The sequence below is a fragment of the Thermobia domestica genome, chromosome 4 (assembly GCF_964235325.1).
Source record: "Thermobia domestica chromosome 4, izTheDome1.hap1.1, whole genome shotgun sequence".
Classification (NCBI taxonomy): domain Eukaryota; kingdom Metazoa; phylum Arthropoda; class Insecta; order Zygentoma; family Lepismatidae; genus Thermobia; species Thermobia domestica.
The window spans coordinates 12,751,210-12,776,028 of record NC_137457.1 but is presented as its reverse complement, the minus strand read 5'-3'; the positions used below and the strand labels follow the sequence as shown (position 1 = coordinate 12,776,028).

Below are 24,819 nucleotides of genomic sequence, written 5' to 3'. Positions count from 1 at the left end.
GTTGAGGGTGAGTTTTTTCGGACGGTTTTCTGAAAAATGAGTACATCATTTTGTTTAACTTTCATAAATACATATTTCAGAAATGACATGGCAATATGGCAGAACTTGTCTGACCTGAAATAATTTGCAAACAGTAGTTTATTCTTAGCAATTAGTTCTTTGAACAATTTTCTCAAGAACGACTCATGTCATTTGCTTTAAACTTCATAAATAAATATTTCATTAGTAACTTGATATTATAATTTATTCATTTGTTTTGAAAAATCTACGAGGAGCAGTGTACTCTTGGTGGTGCTTCTTTGGACAAATTTCTCTAGGAAAATAGTCCATATTTCGTTTTTTTTAAAAAATATGTCTTTAATAACATAACAATATACCATAACTCATTACAATGAAAACAATCTGCGTGAAACACTTCGTTCTCGGAGTGAGTTTCATTGGACGATTTTCTCAGTTACCAATTATGTCATTTTGTTTCATACTTCATAAGAGAGTACGTCATTAATAACTTTATAACATTGTGTAAGTTATTACTTATGAGAAAGGGTTAGGGTTTACGCTTAAGAGAGTTCCTCCTTTAACAAGTTTTCCAAACTACCATTAATGTGATTTTGTTAGTTTACAAAAAAATATTTTACTAATGACCCTAGCATACCGTATAAGTCACTTCTTATGGAAAAAAAATCTGTAACATTTAGTTTACTTTTAGATATCAGTTTTCTTTTATGGTTTTCAGAAAACGCCTTAGAATTTTGTCTTTTTTTTTCACAACAAAACTTCATGCTTGATTAATAACTGCGGTTTTTAGATTTCTGAGCTTTTGGTACCTAAGCCCATCAAGCATGAGGGATCACGTTTTACGGTACACTATCCGGAGGAAAGGAAGGAAGAAGGAATTGGAAAAGGAAGGAAGAGGAATTAGACCCTGTTTGCCTTGTGTGATTGAGAGAAACCTCATTCATAATGGCTGCCCTAAAGAACCTTTCTGGACTTTTGCGACCAAATGCTGCACTAGAAATCGAACCCGCTACCGCTCACACCTAAAACGAGAGCTACTACGCTATTACTACTACGTTAGTTACTACGCTACGTGGGCCACTATAATATAATTTAGTTTAGTGAATTGGTGTGAGAACGTTTAGTGACATCGAACGTAACTCTTAATCTTTTTTGATATGAGAAATCTTAGATGTTGTCGGTATACTTAAAGAAAACTTTTTATATAATTTTTTTTTGTTAAAGTTATTATTTGTGATTTGTTGATAAGTATGCCTATGTATGTCTGAACTATCGAGAATAAAACGCTAACAAGAAAGGGTCACGCAGTGGCTCCGCTGAGATCCGAACGAGACAATTGTGTTTGCATTTGATTGGTTATTACTAGACGAATCCCAAAGATATACGTGCCACCGGGCGGAATATCGTGAGTTACATATTTTGTAATGTAAATGCTACAAAAAAATACCTGGTAGAATAGTTAGAACTGAGTCATATGTTCGGAAACGGTTGGGTAAATGGGAAATCTCGGCCAACATATAGCCCATCATTTTCAAGGACAAACTTGTTGGGGTAAAGAACTTTGCCCCAGGGTCCACCGCAGGTTCCCAGACCGGATCCAACTCAAAATTTTCAAAAGACAAGTTGGATTAAGCGGCACATCGCTTGAAAGCTGTTCTCAAATGAAAGAAAATGGAGCATGTCTCGACTCTCTACGACAACCCTATGAAAAATGACGGCGGGTCAAATTGTAAACAAAAACTGAATTGAAAAGTCCACCCTTATACATCCGAAACAGTGAGACAACTGTGAGAACAGGAAAGGAAGTGTGGCATTATTTTCAAATTACAATGATATAAGTAAAAATGTATTGTCCCAGGGCCCCCACAGGGTCCCAGGTGGAGTCCAACTACAGTAAAATGTTTCAAATGGTAAGAGGAGTTACGTAGCGCATCGTTTGATAGCTGTTGTTAAGTGAAAGAAGATGGGAAACGTCTCGACTTTCTACGACAATCCTGTGCAAAATGGCGGCGAGTCAAAATGTAAACAAAAGCTTAATCGAAAATCTAGGGCCACCTTGAATCCAAGATGGCTGCTTAAAACCTATATTGGAAGCATAAGCATATCAAACTACTGAAGCCAGGAAAACCAAATTTGGCATTTTTGATTAGTAGGTGACGAAAATGTGCGAAAAGTTTAAAAATGCGACATCTTGAATTCAAAATGCCTCACTATGTATCGAACGCATGTCCAGCTCAAACCACTGTTGTTGGAGAAGCGAAATGTGACATTTACGTTTATGGTTAATAGTAGATATTCACAAAAGATCAAACAGTATAATCTGTAATCCAATATGGCTGCCAGTTTGAAAAATGAGTTTGTATATAAATATGCTATTTCTTGGAATACTGTGGAGAAACCAACGAAGTTTTACGCAGATCAATGTACTGAAATGACTTACACGTGGTTTAGTACTGCTCGCCAATCTTCTAAATGTATGTTTTTTTCTTTTTCTTATATTTGGTATTGTTTGAAATATTGCTATCCAACCAGCGAATGACATACAAATGTAAACATAACGAATACGTTACAACAGAGCCCCTAACCTGACTGGTGCAACAAGTACTTTATGAATGAACTACGTATGACAAAGTTAGAAAAATATCAGAAGGTATTCTATTTTTCTTTAGCAGTATGAGTAGGAAGTCAGAATAGTGTGCTCATCGCATATTCGTTATATTCAAGTAAATGATATCGAGAGAACCGTGATAAAGATGCATTAGGAACATAACATATATGTGTTGTTACGGAATGAAATAATAGTTGAAGTGAATTGAAATTCAATTGTTCTTTAGTCTTCAATGACATAGGTTTTAAGCGGCCATCTTGGATTCAAGGTGGCCATAGATTTTCAATTAAGCTTTTTTTTTACATTTTGACTCGCTCCATTTTGCACACGGTTGTCGTAGAGAGTCGAGACTTCCTCCATTTTCTTTCATTTTACAACAGCTTCCAAACGGTGTCACTTTAGTCAGCTTGTCATTTGAAAATTTTGAATTGGTCACCGTCTGGGACCCTACAGGGGACCGTAGGGCAAACTTTTTTATCCGTGAAGTTTGTCCTTGAAAATGATGGGATACGTGTTGGCCGAGCTTTCCATTTACCCATCCGTTTCTGAACAAATGACTCGTTTGAAACTACTCTTCCAGCTAATAGCTTTTGCATTACAAAATATGTTGTAACTCACGATATTCCACCCGGTGGCAGGTATAACTTTGGGATTCGTCTAATTATAACCAATCAAATGCAAACACAATTGTCTCGTTCGGATCTCAGCGGAGGCACTGCGTGACCCTCCCTTGTAAGTACGCAGATAAGGATGACATTAATACAACATTAACAAACGCCTATAGTCTCAACATATCTACCTCTTCATTGCGTTATGTTTTTGAAATCCAGTACTATCACGTAAATTTTATTTATAATTTATTGCTATCATTATAATGTATAGTTCGAGATTTCGATAGTATTGGAAGTAATAGATCCAGCACTAGAGTTTGGCCTTGTTTTATGCAAACATTTCTAATTGTATATTTTGTAGACACTAGGTAGAACTAAGGACATATACGAAGAAGAATTAGATCCAGACTCTTTCGTATATAAAACCAGGGTGACTGGTTCCTAGACAAATAACTAGACTACACTACTCTTGAAGAAGAATAGTGTTCGTATATTTGTATTGAAGTTGAGATACATTTGTAGATCTTAAGTTTTCGAATACAAATATGACTAAACGACCTACCTTCATAATCGTAAATGTAATAGATGTAGTTCTCGTCTTTACCAACACCTGTTAATTAAAAGAAGTAAATATCAACATTAGTTGTTTTTATATTCGCAATTAGGAAATCATATATACTGTTACCTTTATGGTCACCTATGATATTGTAATTTGAAATATATAGCCCAGGAAATTATTAATCTATAAGTAAACATTAGTTCTTTTCATTTACTATAATATTATACCGTTAACAACACAAAATTACCAAAAATGAGTGTCATGCATTTTTACTTGTTATGAAAGTGTACTACGTTAATTAGAGCAATATTTTTCAGTAGTAAAGTTAAATCTCTCAATATGAGTAAGGTCCTCAATGCACTATGTTTTCCACACAACCTTTAGTGTATACAACATCTTAGCTCGACCAAACACTAAACAGTAATCTCATAAACAGAAGATTTTACTAGTAGAAACTCCTCATACCTTTGAACATTTCGTGCTGTAAAAATCCAATGTACAGAACAGGAAACTAAACTTGTTTATGTGTTTACAGAAAGCTTAAGTATTTATTCACCTTTACCTGCTTAACCTGAATTACGTTATAATAACACATAAATAACGACCTTACTCGTACGTTTACATAAAATTGGAGAAATCTCTGTAAACTTACACACACACACACATAATGGTGTCCACCACAAACTAACATCGAACTTAGACTAGGGGCTATATTAGGCAAAGGAATAGCGTTATACCTCTGTGCACCCTGCTCCTATCTCATTAAAACATTTTAATCTCCTAGAACATCCTTCATTTCTTCAAACCATCTTCCATAAAATACAAATTTTAGATATAAATGTGTCTGTGTTAAAGTAAGATAATTTCGTGTCTGTCTATCATCAAATTGTTTCATTTTATACAATAGGATTTTAATGCTTTTTAACAATACGTGAAGATTGACAAAATGATCTTACCCAAAACGTCTATAATGCCTCGTCCCTCTGAAAGTAAAATTCAGTATTATGTGCATTACTATTGGCTATAACAAATCATGAATGCATAAACTGCAAGTTGAAAAAAATGAAACTCGAAATATTACATTATATTTGAAATGTAGATATACTGCTTATTATATTATTATTAACACGTAGAACTATAATAATGAATTAGCATATCCCTATTATTTCAATTCACATATTTAAAAACAATTTTGCAAAACCTGTCGATGTTCTTCTGTTTCTCTTCTTTACATTTCAAAATTTTCTACGTATGAGAGCTTAATTTTAGAGATAGAGTTATTCGGGAGAAGTGACCATAGGAGTAAAGTGAATAGAGTTAAAGATATGTTGCAACAAAGCATGATCGACTCTGATCTTGCAAACACCCTGAGTAGTATTGAGTCTGCGGCTGAAGGAGAAGGTAGTGTACAGAGGATAGAAGAGAATTATTGTATGCAGCAAGCACGGACAGCAGGGAAGGTGAGCAGATCTGTAGCCATTTTTACTTCTATTGTAGTATGGTACGAAACTAGGGAAATTCTTTCCTGAAGTTACCGTGTTGTACCCAATACTTCCACAGCAGCATGAGGCTATTATTACGTACGCATGTATATTGATGTCTATCAATATGTTGCGAATATAAGGATGAAAAACATGTTTTGAAAAAAAAAAAAGACGACGAGGTGGGGTGAAGTGACTAATATGTTTCTGGGAGATGGGTGTTAATCATTCCATGTATACAATATGGACCAAAAACATATTTAGATATCATTATTTCATGTCTGTCCTCGAGATCACAGTCTCGTATAGAAGAAATCTGGGTCAAGACCTATTGGAAACTCAAATATTGTGCTTTTTCTTGTAAGGTCAAACAACTCAATGCACCCGAGACGGTACTTTGGACACGATCTCGGGTTGGTATGTGTAACTGCTTCCTAAGCATTTATACAACAGTAGCATATGTACCTTTACATCTTGTAGGTATTATTTGTTAGCTGTATACTCATTATTTAGCAGTTCATATCTTGTTATATACATAATGCCAGGATATTATTTCTCATCACTTCACCCTAAATGTATATTCGCTTCACCCCATTACCTTGTATGATTCATTTCTATCTATACAAGTTAGTTGAGACACGATATGCACCATACTTGTATTTTCAGAATGTAGAAGGTCTGTCCTATTCATATATAATTGTTAGTCAGCCGTGCTGCCATTTCTGTGTAAGATTTTATCACTTTCATGTTCACTTCTCCCCGAATTACTCTATATTTGATTTTGGATAATAATTTACTTCTTCATACAATCAGCAGGAAACTGGAATATGTATTTCGATGTTAAAAGTGCATTTTGATGAGTCAGTTTTGTAATTTTTAACTTACGTTCAGAAACAATTGGGAGAATGTTTTCTCACGGGATGTGACGTTAAGAGAATTATTTTCTAAGAAATGTAACAACTCATTTCTAGTTTAGGAAACATATTTTACAGAAGAAGAAATAATAAATGCCGTTACCAATCCAGGTGCCAACTACGTTCAAAAGTACATTTCAATCTGTTGAAACATTCCCTTTTCCTGCTTATCTTATGAATTCAAAGTTGGAAATTAATATAATTTGGGTATTGGTCCGCTCTTCTTCCACATAAAGAAGAAACATTGGACCTTGTGGTTAATCATTGTGCAAGAAGAGTTTACATACTGTGTTTCGTCTCTCTAATATGACAGTCTCGTTTGATCTTTGGCGTTGGCTTCAAATCTCTAAAATCTATACGCTTCAATGAAAATTCCAATTTCGAAATGAAATGAAATGAAATCTGTGAGTTTTACGTCCAACGGTTATGCCGTTTAGGCTAAAGGAGACGGTGATGATGAGTAATGAATGAAATGGTGGAATGAAGAAAGTGGGAGGAAACGGGAGAATCCCTAGAAAACCCACGCACACGGTGTTTGTCAACCACAAAGTTCACTTGGCAGTGGCCGGAATCGAACCCGGGACCCCAAGCACCAGAAGTGAACGCTCTACCACTGAGCCACCGCGGCCCCAAATTCCAATTTCGCCCAAGATGTCACTTCATCTATTGTTTGGTCGAAGAGATAAATTACTCCAGACTGTGCACCAGTGTTAACTATTCTGTATGCATTGCGTGGACATAAAAATTATAAAGTTAGAGAAATTCCTTTCAGATACAGCACACAAGAAAGACGAAGTACAACTTCATGCACAGATTTTATTACAAAACCGCATAACGTTAATATCAACATAATTTTCTACAATATCGCTCTATAAAAATTGCACAGTATATTAATATTTTTTACTAAAGCTTCAGCTTTTTAATTAATTATTTAGTATAGTTGATCCTTACTTTTGAGATTCCCGGTATCCGTATAAATAACTAAATCTGGAACTTTATCTTCAACACCACCAGCCTGTTGGGGGTTAGCAGCGGGCGGATGGCCTGGGTTAGCACCACTAGCTCCACCTAAAATGAGTAGTAACATAATTAGGATTACAGAAGCTAAATATATTCTCGAAATAAGTAAAAGTTACTGACTTACACAGTATTTTATTAATAACGACTTCACAACAAAATAAAGTCATTTACAAAATATTTTCCTTGTTTCTTTCTTCATCTTCTCCTTTTTAGCGTTGAAACATCAACATTACTTGTGACTAACAGAAACCTTTGATGTAAAGGATGAACGGAAATAACTGTTACCTTTGAACATGTTAACTAATTAATTTCATTGTAGATTTCAGACTAAATAATTGACTTACCGTCTAATGCAATCGGTAGAGGCCGCCTATAGAAATGTTAGTTGTCAATAGTGAAACAGTCTCCGTGTTCCCATGTTCGAAATACTATGTGCAGTGATATTTTGTTTCACACTTATATGTAAGAAAAGTGAAATGTACCGTTACTAGTAACATCACAGCACGCGTTATTATGAACAAGAGACAATGCAACTATTGACGCCTGGCACTTCAGAACTCCCGTCAAAGAACTGAGTGTCCATTATTGTCAAACTTACTTTTTGCCTTCATTTACCTCAACTCCAAATCAGAACGTATCTGAGAATCCTGTTGAGAGCGTGTCTCGTTCGTATGTCCGGTAGAGAATCCTTACTGCATCACTTGCAAGTTGCTGAAATATGTATTTTTTTGATGACATATGACTGATTGTCTTTACGTTTATATTCATAAGGTACGTCAAATTTGTACATACATTTCGAACAGTCATTGACTATTTCCAATTGTTGTTCTGTAAGGGTACGAAACATGGTCGCTTAGTCTAAGGGAAGAAAGTAGGCTGAAATTATTTGAGAAAAATATCCTAAAACGAATATTCGGAAACAACAGGAACCGGACACATACATATATATAGGGTGATCCATTTAATCTTTCCACGAAAATATCTCGAAAACGGTTGAAAATAAATGAACCGAACAAAACTTAAATAGGAAACACCATGGGGCAAATCGAATGGTGATGTCGCGGTTATGCCCAGGGTCGCCCTTCATGTGGGTTCTAGGCCCAACTTTAAAATTTTAAACAGAAACAAGGAGCAAGTGATACTTCATTCGATAGATCTTTAAAACCTAAAAAGCGTTGTGGCAAAAGATTGTTCATATGGGTCACCGTTTTTAAAAAGACCACAAGACATGGTAAATCTATCAGATAAAACGTCCAGTACCACTACTACGAAAACACCAGAACAAAAATTCGAATAGAAAATCACAGAGGGTATTTATCATTGCACGGCTCGAGAATGTTGCAACAGAGGGAAAGATAATGAGAGTGAAAGTGCTATAATGCAAAGGAGGAAATCTAATTCCTAGAAAATTATCGCTCCAATCTCACTCCGAAAGTGGGTGAAGGGGAAAGGAGCGGTGAAATTGCAAATGAGAACCTTAGTTTTTGCAAATTGTATCAACGAAACAAAGTTATCTCAAATGGGTTTGTACAAGAGATATATGTCTCTGTAATGCGATAAAGTATGTAAAATTATTCTTAAATGGTACCTTCCACTTTGATTGCAATCAATGATTTGATGAAAATGAATCGACTGAAATGCGAAACAAATTTTTCGTACAATGTGCTCAAACGTTGGTATTGTTCAACAGTCGCCTGCACGATATTTGTTCGATTATTTCTTCTCTATGTCTTCTTGCATGTGACAGAATACAAGCTTCACTGAAATGTTGTCCACAGTTACATCCCGAATAACTTTCAGCGATAATCCCACTTCTGATCCTCAGTAACGAAACAGTACAGTCTATCAGGAAAATAAATATACACCTGTCTTTTTAATATGGAATTTCTTCGCTCAATCCATGGAAAATATGAGAATTAAATCAATCAAATGTTTACTGAGGAGCAAGAAGAAAAATCTAATCTGACATTGCAGAGGGGCACAAGCTTTAAATACGAATAATGCATAGTGTAAATAAAGGACGAAACCAAAAGAGGAAGCCAGAAACAGCTGCTAAACGGAGAAAAAGGAGTAAAAATTGTCGAAGTGGAAATATAAAATACAAATACAAGCAAACACGCCGACAACTAAATTTTTACCAAGCAATGATCTTGGTGCAGTGGTTAAGGTTCTGGCTTACAAATGAAAAGGACGTCACTGCGAATACTCTGCAAGAAGATTTTTAAAATTTTTTGTTAATAATGCATACAGCTCATGAGAGATGGTAAAAGAGGTCGTATTTAGTCTTTCGTAGCAATTATTATTGGTAATGTTTAGTACTGATAATACTTTTTGTCTTTGTGTATTGCTTTTATTCTTGTTTTCATTTCGAAAGAGTAGAATATCCGAACAAATGCCACCAAAATTCCTTATATTTTGATTGTAAACGCCATTTGCACTTACTAAAGAATAAAAATTGAACGTTCGAATGTAGCTACAAAAAGTAAAAAAATAGTGGAGGGGTTCGAACCCATTCTCACGGTCATTAAAAATACAATCACTATATGCTTTAAACCTCTCGACTACGATTTCTACCTTGAGTACTGGGAGGCTTGTGTTTATGTTAGGCTTGTCAGTACGTCTTGCAAAGAGGCCCGGGTTAGCTCTGACGCAGCGCGGGTGCGAGAAGAGAGAAGGGTTCGTGGCACTTTCGCTGATCACCACCCTCTGACAAGGAAAGCTATCCAACTCCTCGGCGAATACCACATTGAAACTTTCACAAGTGGAAGGACATATTGAAAGATAGGGTTATGCTTACTCTTACGGTACGCAGTACGGTATGCGACTCAGATGAAACTTACAGGGTTTACTAAGTATAAATCAAGCTAACCTAGAATATAATTTGTATGTTTATATGCCTAAGGCTACCCGAGCTAGAGGTACAAAATGAAGAAAAAGGGAAATTTGGGGGGGATTTCCCGAAAATCCCTCTGTCACGGGAAAACTGCGCGTGATAGAGAAAAACGGATTGCAGATTCGAATTCAGCGGCAAAAAGTTCCTTTAAGATCAGGTGTTTTCTCTCATGTGGCAGAAAAAAAAAGTTAAAATATTATTATTATTATTATTATTATTATTATTATTATTATTATTATTATTATTATTATTATTATTATTAGTGAATATTATAGACCTCAATATTACGTTCTATTAAAATGCAAATAAGCATATTGAAGTTAAGAAAAATGATAAGAAATTTTTGGACGCTCTGTAAGGATGAATTGTCTTATAAGAGATACTTTGAAAGTAAAAGAAGATAAAAAGGGTGTCACCTCCTGGACAATACGACAATCAAACCTTCGGATGCCTTAACAGAAACTAAGTAAAATTTGTTTTTATCACGATACATAGTAACACCCTTTCTTTGGATTATGTATGCCTTATATTGATATTTTAACAAAATATGAATACAAATATAAAAAGCATAGTTCCTATTTACAAATTTTGGTTGAACAGATATATGAAACGTGTTGGAAATGACAAACGAAATTATTATTGGGTGATATCAATAAAACGGAGAAGTTACTCATTATGCCCAATTTTGAAGTAGTTACTCGCATTGGTATCAATAAAAAGAGAACTGAGCACTAGTCGTCTCGGCTGACCTCGGAGAAGCCCCGCCCTTTTGAAGTAACCACACCTCTATTCTCGAGCCGAGTAACTACTACGCGTTTGATATCAATAAAAATCAAAGACTCCCCTGTGATGCTAGTAACTTCTCCTAATTTGTGGAGCAAGCTAAATAGGTGACTCCGTGCGAAATATGACAGGGTATATGATTGTTTTACTACGTAGAAAAACTTATAAACTGCATAGAAATGTTGGAAATGGAGATTACAAAAAGCATTATAAGTTTATGAAAGAAAATGTAGTGATTAGCACAACATTTTTTAAGGAGAATCAACCGAAATTCGGGGTGGTGGACTACGTAATGATGAAAAGATGCGGGGTTTCTTCAAGGGCGACGATCCTGTGGGGGCCAGGGGGCTCGGACCCCCAAAGCTCATGTGGGCCCCCTATTGTATTTATGAATATACAATATTTGGCATAATGAGAGTGCAATTTGTCTTAAAATCCTGATATATATACCTTCTGCATCTGAATGCCCTCCCCCTCAAATTTACAAAGAAATCGGTGCCCTTGGTTTTCTTGCGTTACGTGAGTGATCCGGGATTCCAGGTCGGAATGTCAGGGGATTCTGGTGTGGCTCAAAGTACTGTCTATGACTACCTGAAAATGGATTGTTTCCGGAAGTGTGCGTAATATACAAACAGCAAAGGCAAAGTGGCAAGAACAATATACATTTCCGGGTGCTATCGGAGCACTTGACTATACACAAGTGGCATTAATGAAGCCTTGGAGAGTAATACGTTAATAGGAAGAGCTATTTCGTGGCTAAGTGGTTAGCGTACATGCCTTTGGCATAGGAGACCCGCGTTCGATTCCCGGCAGGAGCTCATGTGGTTTGGATTCCACGTTAATCAGTGGGTTCTGTCTCATATAGGCACGCTACTGAAAAGAACGTTAAACTAGTAATCAACTCAACTCAACGTTGATAGAAAGGGTGTATACATGAGAATGTATTTTGTTTATGTCAAGGCGAGAGGGGACACGTATGGTGTGGAAAACGCAATCAGATGGACGTGATTTATGACGTGGGTGGCTGGACTTTTTTAAAAAGAAAACAAAGGAGCCAAGTGTATGATTTCGTTCTAAAGCCAAACAATCTACAAAGACCTTGGACAACACGTGATATGCGCTTGTCGTGTTAATCTTGATATCGCTGGATTCCAATCAACATCCATCAGCTCAAATAGGTTCATTCCCATGGTTTCAGTATTACTTTCTTTTCTTTCCCGTTTTTTATTTATTTTTTCTTCTTTTTTATTTTTGTTTTATTCTCGCTCGAATATTAAAGATTCTGTTTTGAATTTGTGTCTCAATCGTAGATGTATTTGATATTTCGTTGCATTTCACTGTAATTACCTTCAAAGTTTCGGCTTTCCTTCGTCTACTTTCTGGTAGCTGTGACTTTGAAAGTACCACCGGAAACTCTTTTAGAATATCCACAAATGCACTTTGATTGAAGCTATCGTTGCTACTTGCCCGTTTCATGGCTTTTGAGATACTACGCCATAGGGTAAAAAAAACGAAATGACTGCGCGATGAATGGGAGAAATGAGTAATCACTTCTTTTATTTATACGACTCAGTGCTACGTGCAGAGGAAGCGCGAGTAAACGTTCATAAATCTGGAGCAGACTAGACCTGAGTAGTGGCTTGTTTTGTTGATACGAAATTGAGGGAGGAGATTACTCCAGGTGTAGTTACTCCGATTCTCGAGCAGGACTTCTCAGGAGTAGTTACTTATTTTTATTGATATCACCCATTATTTCTAGTTAAAGTGGAAGAACCGTTAAAGAGCAATAGAAAATATAATTGGTTTTCCGTTTGGATTGGTTTAGGTTAAGAGCTTGAAAATGTAAACTTTACATTTAATATCCAACGATTATGCCTGCTAGTTTGAGGAAGACTATGACTAAACCAATTGAATTATGATTTACGAATTGGTGGAATGAGAAAGTGGGAGCGTCCCGAGAAAACCTACGAGCACGATGTTTTCCGTTTTAAGCTTACTTGCCTTGGGAACGAACCAAGTACCCCATCCACCGCATAGTTTAGTAGGCGGGATCTCAGTTTCGATTAACGGTGGGAGAGCCTCTGAAATATAAACAGTCCTTGATGTATCTTTGTTCGTGTCTCTGTCGTTCAAGGTTACTGATAATAACTATAAAATGAGAATAACGGAATATAACAGAGATAAGGTACGGAGATACTTTCGGTGAATCAGAAAAAAGAGTGGTCTGATGCTACAGGTTAAGAATTCGAAGTACTACTAAGACCACTTACTCCTTCATGTTTTTGCGTGTTTTTAAGTCTTTTATAATCTGAATTCTCTGTACTATAGTATTTTATCATGACCGAAATCAGTGTTTCATCGTTAGTAAAATATTGGAATCTTAAACGTGTGTAATTTGCTACATAGACGAGTGTTTCTTGACTCTTACTGATCAAAGCCGTCTTAAGGTAGTTCCTTGAGCATTCGTTTAATAACTTAGTGGTCCGTTGATCGATTCCCTGTTAGGAAATTAAAAAAAAAATCATCATTTATGATGTCTATATTTCTGACGTATATTAACATGAAAAATAGTCAATTTCTCTCGTTCTTACAAGTTAGAGTTGAAACGACGTAATTCACAAGGGAAATACTGACAACATGACGTCATAATCTACAATCTCGGTTCTTACTCTCTGAAAACTTAGCGTGTTTAACAAACAAATCATGAATACATAGAGTATGACTCATAAATGTGCCTGAAACGTTATTGTTTCATTGTGGAACTGTTTCTAAGTTCTTCCACTTTAACTAGAAATAATAATAATATTAATTTCGTTTGCCATTTCCAACACGTTCCATATATATGTTTAACCAAAATTTGTAAATAGGAACTATTCTTTTTATATTTGTATTCATATTTTGTTAAAATAAAAATACAAGGCATACATAATCCAAAGTCTTTTATCCAAAGAAAGGGTGTTACTATGTATCGTGATGAAGACAAATTCTAGTTAGTTTCTGTTAAGGCATCCGAAGGTTCGATTGTCGTATTGTCCAGGAGATGACACCTTTTTTCCTTTCTTTTCCTTCCAAAGTATCTGTTGTAAGGCAATTTATCCTTACAGAGGATCCAAAAAATTCTTTTAATTTTTCTTAACTTCAGTTTGCTTCTTTGCACTTTAATAGAACGTAATATTAAGATCTAAAATATTCAGTAATAATAATAATAATAATAATAATAATAATAATAATAATAATAATAATAATAATAATAATAATAATAATAATAATAATAATAATAATATAGAGGATAAATTCCGCATGAGGGCAGACTGTATTAATATCTACAAAATCACCTCTAGCGTTAGGCAAAAGTTACAAAATTGTTGGGATTGGAGAGAAGTGTCAGAATCATCAGGACATACCCTCTGCATACGTCTCTAAAACTAGCTAAATGTTAAACGGAATGTTTAAAGGCTTTTTTCATATAGAAAGTAGGGTTTACTGAACTCACAAGTAATGGTTATACGGGCTAAGCTACAGAAAATGTCGATGATGAGAATGAAAGAAATTTTGGAATAAGGAAAGTGGGAAGAAGTGGAAACCGGAGAAAACCTACACACACGATGTTTGTGCAGCACAATGCCTACTAGGCAGAAGCTGGTTGGGACAGGGTACAGGTAAACCACTCAATTATTAAGACTTCAGTAACAATATTATTATTATTATTATTATTATTAATAATAATAATAATAATAATAATAATAATAATAATAATAATAATAATAATAATAATAATAATAATAGTTATATTAAAATTTTTAGTTCCGTACCCCGGCGGGAGCTCATGTGGTTCGGATTCCACGTTATCAGTAGGTCCACGTCTCATGTAGCCTCGCTGCTGAACGGGACGTAAAACTCAAAATCAATCAATCAATCGATTTGGGTCCGTACCTTCATGACACACCTCTGCAACTACACAAATTTTATACTAAACCGTTCTACTAAAGTTTCATGTAGAAAGTATGTTATAAGTAAAATACTGTATGTCTACTATATGTTTTAAGGAAAATAACTGTAATAAAAATAACTGAATATTACGCAACAGTAAGGCATATAATAAACTAACTTTAGGATACGCAGAGATAATTATGATAGCTTTGCTACACGAATACCTACAAAGACCATAATTCAATGGGCTCTGATATACAAAGTAACAAAATAGCCTATAATGTTCAGTCTACAGTCCAATTGTTACTTAAGGAATGGACATACACTATTTGGAGAATCGAAACAAGACGAGAAATGTTTACGATACTTTTCGTCTTGTTTAGATTCTCATATCCAAAACGAGACGAAAATTTGAGTTAGCCTTGTCCCGTCTCGAATGTAAAATGTTAATTCTCATGTTATTTTGTTTGATCTAGAAAGGAGATGAGAAATTCCTCTTCTCGTGGGCAACATTAAACCAAACCGAAGTATTCTTTCCAAATTTCACGTTTCTGCATGTAATGGTATGACCTGTGCGAGAATTAGTTTCTAGCTTTTAATCTTTAACAAGATAATAATAATTATTATTAGTTTATTATTTTTACTATTATTATTCTTAAGGATTTGATAGCTGAAACATTGAAACATCCGAGTATTCAAATATCTGAATGCAATAAATGGTATGTCATCGCCGATCAATAGCCATCAAAACTCATAAAGTAAAAAAAAAAGATATTGCCCGACGCGGATTCGCACCAAAAAACTCCAGATTACTGGTTAAGGACCTTGACCGCTGAATCGCCATCATTACGCGGTAAACGATTCGTCTTTAGTCTGGTTACGTTAGGTTTGTTTGCCTCCGCTCGAAAAGTTGTATGTTATATTTCTTCGATTCAAAACGTCTTTCGTGTTTCTTTTATGATGATATAAGTGATTAATCTTCGGCAAAGTTTATATTAATAATTTGAGTTACTCATAAACCTTGGGTTCACAAGTTTGTTTCTTCTCCACACGAAACTACAGATATGACAGATTTAATTCTCATACTTTTCAATTGTTCAAAGCAGTCGCCATTACTTGGTCAAAGATATATGTCCGCCAGGATACATATTAACCGAGAGAAATTCATTTTCCGGATTTCGAAAAATTATGAAATTCGGTAAAATTCCGGAATTCAGAAAAATTCGTTAACTCGGAATGAATTCGGAATTCAGAAAAATTACGGAATTCGGAAATTCCGGATTTTTGCCGAATTCCGGAATGTTTACGGAATCAGAATTTTGTTGAATTCTGGATTTTTTGGGAATTCCGGAATTTTGCGAAGTACGCAAATTAAATATTCCGGAATTGGCCATCCCTAGTTTACACACAATCTTTCAGAAAACTAAACTAATAGCTGTCTACAAACAAACAAGTAATGCAAAGCATTTTGTATCCTGAAATACGTCATGTATTAAAGTCCGACAGCAGTTTCATTATCTAACCAGAAATTGCATGTATCTAGCTCTGGAAGCTGAGGTATGAAGAATTGTATTGTGTCTTATCTTTTAGTGAATATACATCTCTGCAAACCACTGAATGTCTAAAGGACTTTCGTTATATCCAAGTTGTAGTACTCACAGTTACATCATTTTCTGTCTATATGATTGGGTTATTAATGCTTTTTATATGATAGGGTTAGTAAATCTTTCTCTCCTCTCCCGTAAAGTTGTGATCAATTTAACCAAAGTTGTTGTATTACTACACATCTGCTTCCGCCTCTGTCAACTCTGGTCAATCTCGTTGACGCGACATGTTTGCTTTCTATACCCTTTTCTTCGTTTACTGAACTAAGCAGTAACTATTCTGAATTATATTACAGCGCATGCCTCGTAAATAGATATTTCTTCTGATGCCAATAGTTTTCCTTTTGTCCAAGCAATGTTCTGTATCTTATTCCCAGCATGACCCTTTTATTACATTATATGGAGAGCATAAAGGTCTAAATACCTTATGTATTACATAACATGTAAGTTTTAGTAGTACATGTAAGAACATTGTCGACTTCCAGGAAAGAAGGAAAACGTGATCATAGTATACAACCCACGGAAGTGATAGCTGTTAATTCAGGGATTGTAATCTCTAACGACGCAGTGTGTGAGTCGACAAAGCACTGGCTTTTCTTGCCGCCTACCCAAATTCGAATCTATCTTGGCTTGATTTTTTATCCACTTGAGAGAAAAAATGTTTCTTTTCGCTACAAGTAGTCACTTTTTTCGTATTTTTCGTAGTCCTTCACAGTTAAAGTAACAGTCTATTCTTATTCTTTGTACGAATTTGGATCTTCTCTTTGGTTTCATGTCAAACATGCACACGTAATGAAAAGGAGCTGTTGATAATAACAAAAATGATATTAAATATTACTAGTTAACTCGTGCGTATATTTCGCAAAATATAATTTTATATTATCATGTGGAAATAAGTAAGGCTGGCTGGTGCCCCCGCATATTTTTTCGATGCGCCTTATGGGTCCACGGTGTCCAACGTTGGTCCCATTCCAGTATCACCTCCTCTTCTCTCGATATAAGTTGTCGACATTTGGAATGCAATGTGTTACTAAAAAGCAAATCAAATATCACTCCTCGCCAGAAAAAGTCAAACATTGTGAATACTCATTTATGGGCGAAATTTGGTTCACTTGGAATTTTTTAAGAGTTTGAAGGGCCGCCAATTTGAACATTTTCAGCTGATTATTCTGGCTAACGACGTCGTTCAACATATTTCCACAATTAATATTCGTGCCATGTTTGGTTTCAATCCGCTGAAAATTTCGGTAGTTATTGCATTCACAAAAAGCGTTATATGTATGCAGATATATAAATATACAGACACAAAGAGAGAAACTATCGAACTGAAAGTAGTTTTTTTTCTCAGAGGGTGGTGATCAGCGAAAGTGCCTCGCACCCTTCTCCCTTCCCGCACCCTTGCTGCGTCAGAGTTAAACCGGGCCTCTTTGCAAAACGTACTGACCAGCCTAACCTAAATACAAGATTCCCAGTACTCAACATAGAAATCGTAGTCGAGAGGTTTAAGGCATATAGTGATTGTATTTTTGATGACCATGAGTATGGTTTCCAACTCCTCCACTTCAATTTTTTCTACTTTTTGTAGCTACGTCGAAACGTTCAATTTTTGTTCCTTACTAATTACAAATGACGTTTAAAATAAGAGAAATTTTTGAGCATTTGATCGGATATTCTTCTCTTTCGAAATGAAGACAAGAATGAAAACAATATGCAAAGACAAAAAGTATTAATAGTACTAAACATTGCAAATAGTAATTGCTACGATAGACTAAATACGAGCTCTTTTACCATCTCTCATGAGCTGTATGCATTATTAACAAAATATTTAAGAAATCTCCTTGCAGGGTATTCTCCTTGACGTCCTATTCATTTGTAAGCCAGCACCTTAACCACTACACCAAAATCATTTCTTGATAAACGTTTAGTTTTTGTATTCGCTTGTATTTGTATTTTTTGTTACGACTTCGACAATTTTTACTCTTTTTTCTCCGTTTAACAGCTGCCTCGGGCTTTCTCTTTCGGTGTCGTTCTTCATTTACATTATGCACTATTTGTATTCACAGCTTGCGCCCCTCTGCAATGTCTTATTCAGATTAGACTTTTCTTCTTTCCTCTCAGTAAACATTTGATTGATTTAATTCTCATATTATCTATGGCTGGATCGCGGGGATGCCAGACCCAAAAAACTGTTGTATATTTACTTTCCTGACAAACTGTACATACTGATGCACATGTATGCTATACATCTTTCACACATTGCGTTAAATTATCAGGGTGAAGGGGCGGGCAAAATGTTTCCAAGTTCCACAAATGTATTATTGAAACCTTTGCTTCTCATTTCAGTTGCTCTTTCTTCCTATCTAATCACACTTCGCTATGGGATGTTAAACTTGAATCTCACCATAGCTTTATTCATTACAGTATCAGTCACTTATACACACAAGTGTTTCAGACCTATTGCAAATGAAAGTGGGGTTCTCATTTAAGATTTCATCATTCATTCCCGCTTCATGCATTTACGGAGTGAGATCGGAAAAATAATTTTCTAAGAATTGCATTTTTTTTCTTTGCATTATGTCAACTATACTTTAAAAATCTTTTTCTCCGTTCATTATTCTCGATCCGTGGAATGGTAAATACCCTCTGTGATTTCCTATTTGAGTTTTTGTTTGCTTCATTTATGTTCAACCGTTTTCATTTTACTGGTACTGGACGTTTTGTCTGGTACAAGCAACATCTCTTTGGCGGTTATTTTGAATACGGAAACCAATATGAAAAATCTTTTACCACAATGCTTTTAAGCTCTTGAAGATCTATCGAACGAGGTATCACTTTTGTTTCCATTTCAAATTTTAAAGTTGGGCCCCGGCTTCTCGTGAAGGACGGCCTGGTGTGGCATCGCGACATCACCATTCGATTTGTCCCATTGTATTTCCTGTTCGGTTCATTTATGTTCAACTGCTTCCTGAATATTTCCGTGGAAATATTCAAATGGATCACCCAGTGTACCTGGGTAGTATATATATATATATATATATATATATCAGGTGTTTCAAAACAACAATGACAACGTTTCGGAGGTGATTCCTGACACCAAGATAAGACAAAAAGTATAGGTCAATCTGGGTGCACTCCTTTTGGAGTTATAGACTGTCGAAAACATGAAAAAATGAATTGTAAAGACCCATAGCTCCAAAACTATTAGACTTACCGTACTCGGGTCCAGACTTCATTTAGGAACAAGTATGTTTCCTATCCATATATCCAAGTTTCAGAATCCTGTGATACTTCCGCAACGATTTATATTGAGGTAGTTGGTGAGTACTAAAAATTATATACCAGTATACCAGTACCCCCTCAGTATCCATAAAAATTGTTGCTTAAACACCTTAGGATTCTGAAACATGTTCTTTTGGATAGGGAACATATTAGTCCCTAAGTGAAGTCTTGACTCGACTATTGTATGTCCCGTAGTTTTGAAGCCATGGACCTTTAAATTTCATTTTTTCATGTTTTCGGCAGCCTATAACTCCGAAAGGAAGCATTTGTGCACCCAGTTTGGACTATATTTTTGGTCTTATCTTGGTGTCAGGAATCACCTCCCAAACGTTGTCAGTGTTGTTTTGTAACACCCGATATATATATATATATATATATATATATATATATATATATATATGTGTGTGTGTGTGTGTGTGTGTGTGTGTGTTTGTGTGTGAGTGTGTGAATTGAATGTTTTTATTCTTTCTTTATGCATATGTATATAAGAAGATATGCTGAAATGTGAGTAAATGACACATGAAAGTAATAAGTAACAAACACTGAACCATAATAATCGTAAGGTCAGACTCACCACCGGGCACAGTACGTCCTTGCTTCTTTTTGTTGTCTCCTAGAATATAAAGAGGATTCTAGAACAGCAATTTGTTTTAATTTCAACTAACATTTCAGACAAATGGAAATTTAACATATTATTTTTCTTTATAGAAAAACTTTCCTTAAACTATTACGGTATTAATTTGAGAGACAAATTGTGCATACACAAACTCCATTACATGGAATGTAAACGTTACTTTACTTGCTGGTATAATCAGTGTTCCTCCAGAGATTTAAAATAAAAGCAAACATATATTTAACAGGTGATATGGGGTTATTATCTTTGAACTTTAATCAATCCTTAATGCTTGTAACCTAGACCGATTTTGGGGTCCGAAATTGAATTGTTGTAAGTTGGTCTGATAGAAGCCTGCTACATGGTTCATTATAGACCTCATTTTTAATCAACTGTTGGCCGAGAATTTGGTTGCTTTATACTATATCGCTAATCACAGTTTTCATATGCAAAGTGTTATTATTTTCGTAATGATAGTAACATTAACTTTTCTATAATATAAATAGATCTATTTTCCTTATTAACATCAGGCAGCCACACAGTGCTATGTACAAGTATGGAGAATCTTATATAATGTCTAAGTTCATCTCTATGTTGACAGGTTTCATAGAAAAACCTATAACTAATGTGGAAAGAAACCGTTTTATATTAAGATCAAAAGATCCAATACATTTGAATGAAAAATTCTTGTACACTTTATATCTAGAGTACAACGTTTAAAACCCTTTGGGGATCTTATCGTACATTTTGTACGATTCGCATTTTTCATGGTACATTGCGTTATTTCTCTTCTATTTGAGCTTTTTGTCCGGGATTTTTTTTTTGTTTTTCAAGTCCAGATACATTGTAGAAGACATTACGTATGGTTTCAGACCGTCCTGCGTCCAGACATAGGAGGTGATGACGTCATAATTTTGAAATAGTAATTTTCCCTTATGAAGCCTATGTTCATTATTTTTTGGCGGGCTTATTTGTTCACGTAGAAGATTGAAATTTTGCGCAATCATTCAGCCCACCAAGTAGTATTTACCAGATTTTTTGTTCCGATGTCAGTGTTAAAACAGGGGAGAACCAGGGATATTTTAAAGGGATATTTTTACCCCAAAATCCAGTTTTTCAAGATTTTCCCGCTTCGCATACATGATGGGGACACGTGAGTCATACCGTCTGAAAGGCAGTTCCATTCTAAAGGGAATGAGGGTCAAATCATTATTCTAGGGTAATTAGGGACATCTCAGGGATTTTTTGAAAAATATACTTCTATATAGAGAAAAATGGGACATGGTCGGTATATTTTTTTTTGGCGGGCTTACTTTTGCACCTAGAAGATTGAAATTGTGCCCAAACATTCAGCCTACCTAGTAGTATTTATCAGATTTTTTTCAGATCTCTGCATTAAAACAGGGGGGGTTCAGAGGGGCAAAAATTGAAAAAAGAGATTTTTAGACCAAAAAATCCCGTTTTTCACGATTTTCCCGCCTCACATACATGATGGAGACACACGAGTCATGCCGTCTGAAAGGCAGTTCCATTCTGAAGAGAATGACGGTCGAATTATTATTCTAGGGTAATTAGGGACGTCTCAGTGATTTTTTTCAAAATATACTTCTGTATAGGGTAACATGGGAAAATTTCTGATTTTTTTTTTCTGGCGGGCTTACTTTTGCACCTAGAAGATTGAAATTGTGCACAAACATTCAGTCCACCGAGTAGTATTTAACAGATTTTTTTCAGATTTCTGCGTTAAAACAGGGGGGTCCAGAGGGGTTAAAGTTGAAAAAGGGAAATTTAGACCAAAAAATCCCTTTTTTCTGGAATTTCCCCCCTTAGATGCATGATGGAGACATGTGAATGGTACCGCCTGAAAGACAGTTCTATTCAGAAGATAATATGGGCGACACATGACCCTAGGATAATTAGGGATGTCTCAGGATTTTTTTTCCCCTGAGATCATAGTGTTTTGTGGTAATTTGGGGCATTGTGGAAATTTTTGATAAAATTTCTCCCGCCCTTACTACTCAAGATAGAAACTTGAAATTTGACACACACATTCAGTATGCCAAGTACTATTTCTCAGATTTTTCTTAGATGGCTACGTTCACACAGGGGGGTCCAGGGGGGCCATATTTCGACAAAATATTTTCCCTCCGAAATTTTTACTTTGACACTTTTTCCGCTTCTGGTATATGGTATGAGCATGCAAGTGGTACTATTTGAAAGCCAGCTTTATTCTGAAGAGAATGAGGTATGAACCATGATCCTAGCATAAATAGTGACGATGCAGTAGCTGCTTGACTGAAAGTCTAAAAAATAGCCCAAAAACACAAGATCCCAAAAGGGATAATGTAGCCAAAGCCAAAGTATCACTTAACTGAACATGATGTCCTGATTCCGAAACAAAAAACGAAAATTCGACTTAGAGCCGTTCAAACATTTTGTGACTCCTGATCTAAAAAGTAATTATTTGCCAAGATTACAATTTTTTGCCATATATTTTGGACCATTCCAGAAATTTTTGGCCAAGGCCGCAATCTTTTGATTCGTATTTTGGATCATTTCTAAAAATTGTTGTTCCTTCGGAAAGCAGTTTAAAACAAAACTCTTATTCTGGATTGTTTCATAGTCTATAAAACATACAATTAAAAATGGTGGCTTGCCGAAACATTAATATACACGAGAAAGCATTTATTTCATGAATTAATTATTTACCGTGATCCTCTCACCAATACTTCAAATACCATACATTTTCACTTAAAATGATGTTAGTTCTCCCAGCACTGAATCTGAGGACCTTGTGAGGACAACAAATATAAGCTTTCTCATATTTTTATATCTCATTTTTGCTTCACTCTTCTATCACAAGCAGTTAATGACTTATAAGCATTTGATGTTTTCTTTGTCTGTATAAGAATATATAATTAAATAGTGGTAATTTCGAAAAGAATAACAAAAACATGTTTGTACAAAAGTCATTTGATTTACCATTATCTGTTGAATAATTTACACGAATACTTATCTTATAAGTCAAAATTTCGACTGTCATTAGTTAAAATGATAGGAAGCTTTGTGAAACAATCAGAACACAACGTTTGCTTTATGGTAAGCTATTTTCGAATGTCAGATTTTGTTTTGACTTTTCTTCTCCAACTATGTCAATTTACAAGATTTTGATTTATCTAAAACGTTCGTTAAACATAATTAAGCTCGAATACCTTGATAATGTTTATTAAACTTACCTGGTTCACTTAACTTTGAAAAATCTTTCTTGAACACTTTATCTCTGTTAACTGGAAAAAAATAATTATACAATGATATTTGAATACAATTAAAACTTAAACAGTAAACAAAAAGGTGCAACACATTGAATTTGACTATTTCAATAAACTCAGAACCCCTGCTGAGGAATACCTCACTAAACATAAATATTAGACAAACCTTAAAAATTTAACTGCACCTAAGAAAATTAAGTCTTGCAAATGTGGCTGAAATATGCACCAATGTGACTGCACCCAATGTGTTCAAATATGAGTGCACCTAAGCAATGTGACTGAAACGCATAGCTTAATTCTAAAATCGTTTATATAACTAATATAACTTGAAATATAACTAATCTGAACATCATATAAAAACCCATGAACAGGGAACACTCCACCAAAACTTATAACCTTAACAAAATGAATGATGACGTCATGGAACATAAGAACAATATCAAACTTTCAAGAATATATATATATATATATATATATATATATATATATATATATATATATATATACAGAATCAGGGCCAGATTTAGGGGGTGCAAAGGTGCACGTGCACCCCCCTTCGTTGTAAATATACACTATCTAAAATGAGAAGCTATAGTGAAAGTACCTACACTTTCCGAAACTTTCTGCGATTAGGTTTTAAGAAAGGAGAGCTTCGCAAAAGCAATGGTTCAAGTCGATTGTCAGGAGGTTGAAAGAAAAGGATTCACCCAGCAAAACAATACTGTGTTTGTCAAGTAGGTGAGAAAAGCCAGGAGAAGAGAAGAACATTTTTTCCTGCATAACACTTGCTACCCTCTTTAAAATATTTTCCTCCGTCCTATGCATCAGTGTTGTCAGGTGTAAAGTATATTGTCAAATGTCACTTTAAAGAGTTGCAGTGTGATTGATTATTTTGGTAGTTCTTGGCGCACCCTCCCTCAGACAATCCTAGATCCGTCTCTGAATACAATGTTATTTCTATATAATTTTATTTAATTTGATAAAACTTTCTCCTGATGATTTTAATGAATTACTGTGTTCGAAAATTTAGCGTAATGTTTTTCATTCTAATAAGTTATTTACGCGAGTGATCGGATCCATAATAAAGAAAGGGAATCACGAGATATTCATTCTTAATTATATTAACAATATCGAATTGGCGAACAATACTAGTTACTATACTTTACCCACAATTGGAATTGTCTATCAACGAATGTAGTTTCTTACATTACTGAATTTTGTTAAGATTATCTTACAT

General features: G+C 35.1%; 1 protein-coding gene across 2 annotated transcripts in view; it reads right to left on the bottom strand.

The window, feature by feature from the left end:
- LOC145683724 (uncharacterized) overlaps positions 1–24,819 on the bottom strand; it is a 154,835-nt gene that overhangs the window by 56,895 nt on the left and 73,121 nt on the right. For both annotated transcript variants that reach the window (XM_081755195.1, XM_081755196.1), the window contains 5 exons: positions 23,550–23,600; positions 20,275–20,313; positions 7,143–7,259; positions 4,753–4,779; positions 3,800–3,847 (listed from right to left, as the gene is read on the bottom strand). In XM_081755195.1, coding sequence (XP_081611321.1) covers positions 3,800–3,847; positions 4,753–4,779; positions 7,143–7,259; positions 20,275–20,313; positions 23,550–23,600 — 282 coding nt within the window. The remainder of the gene's footprint in view (positions 1–3,799; positions 3,848–4,752; positions 4,780–7,142; positions 7,260–20,274; positions 20,314–23,549; positions 23,601–24,819) is intronic.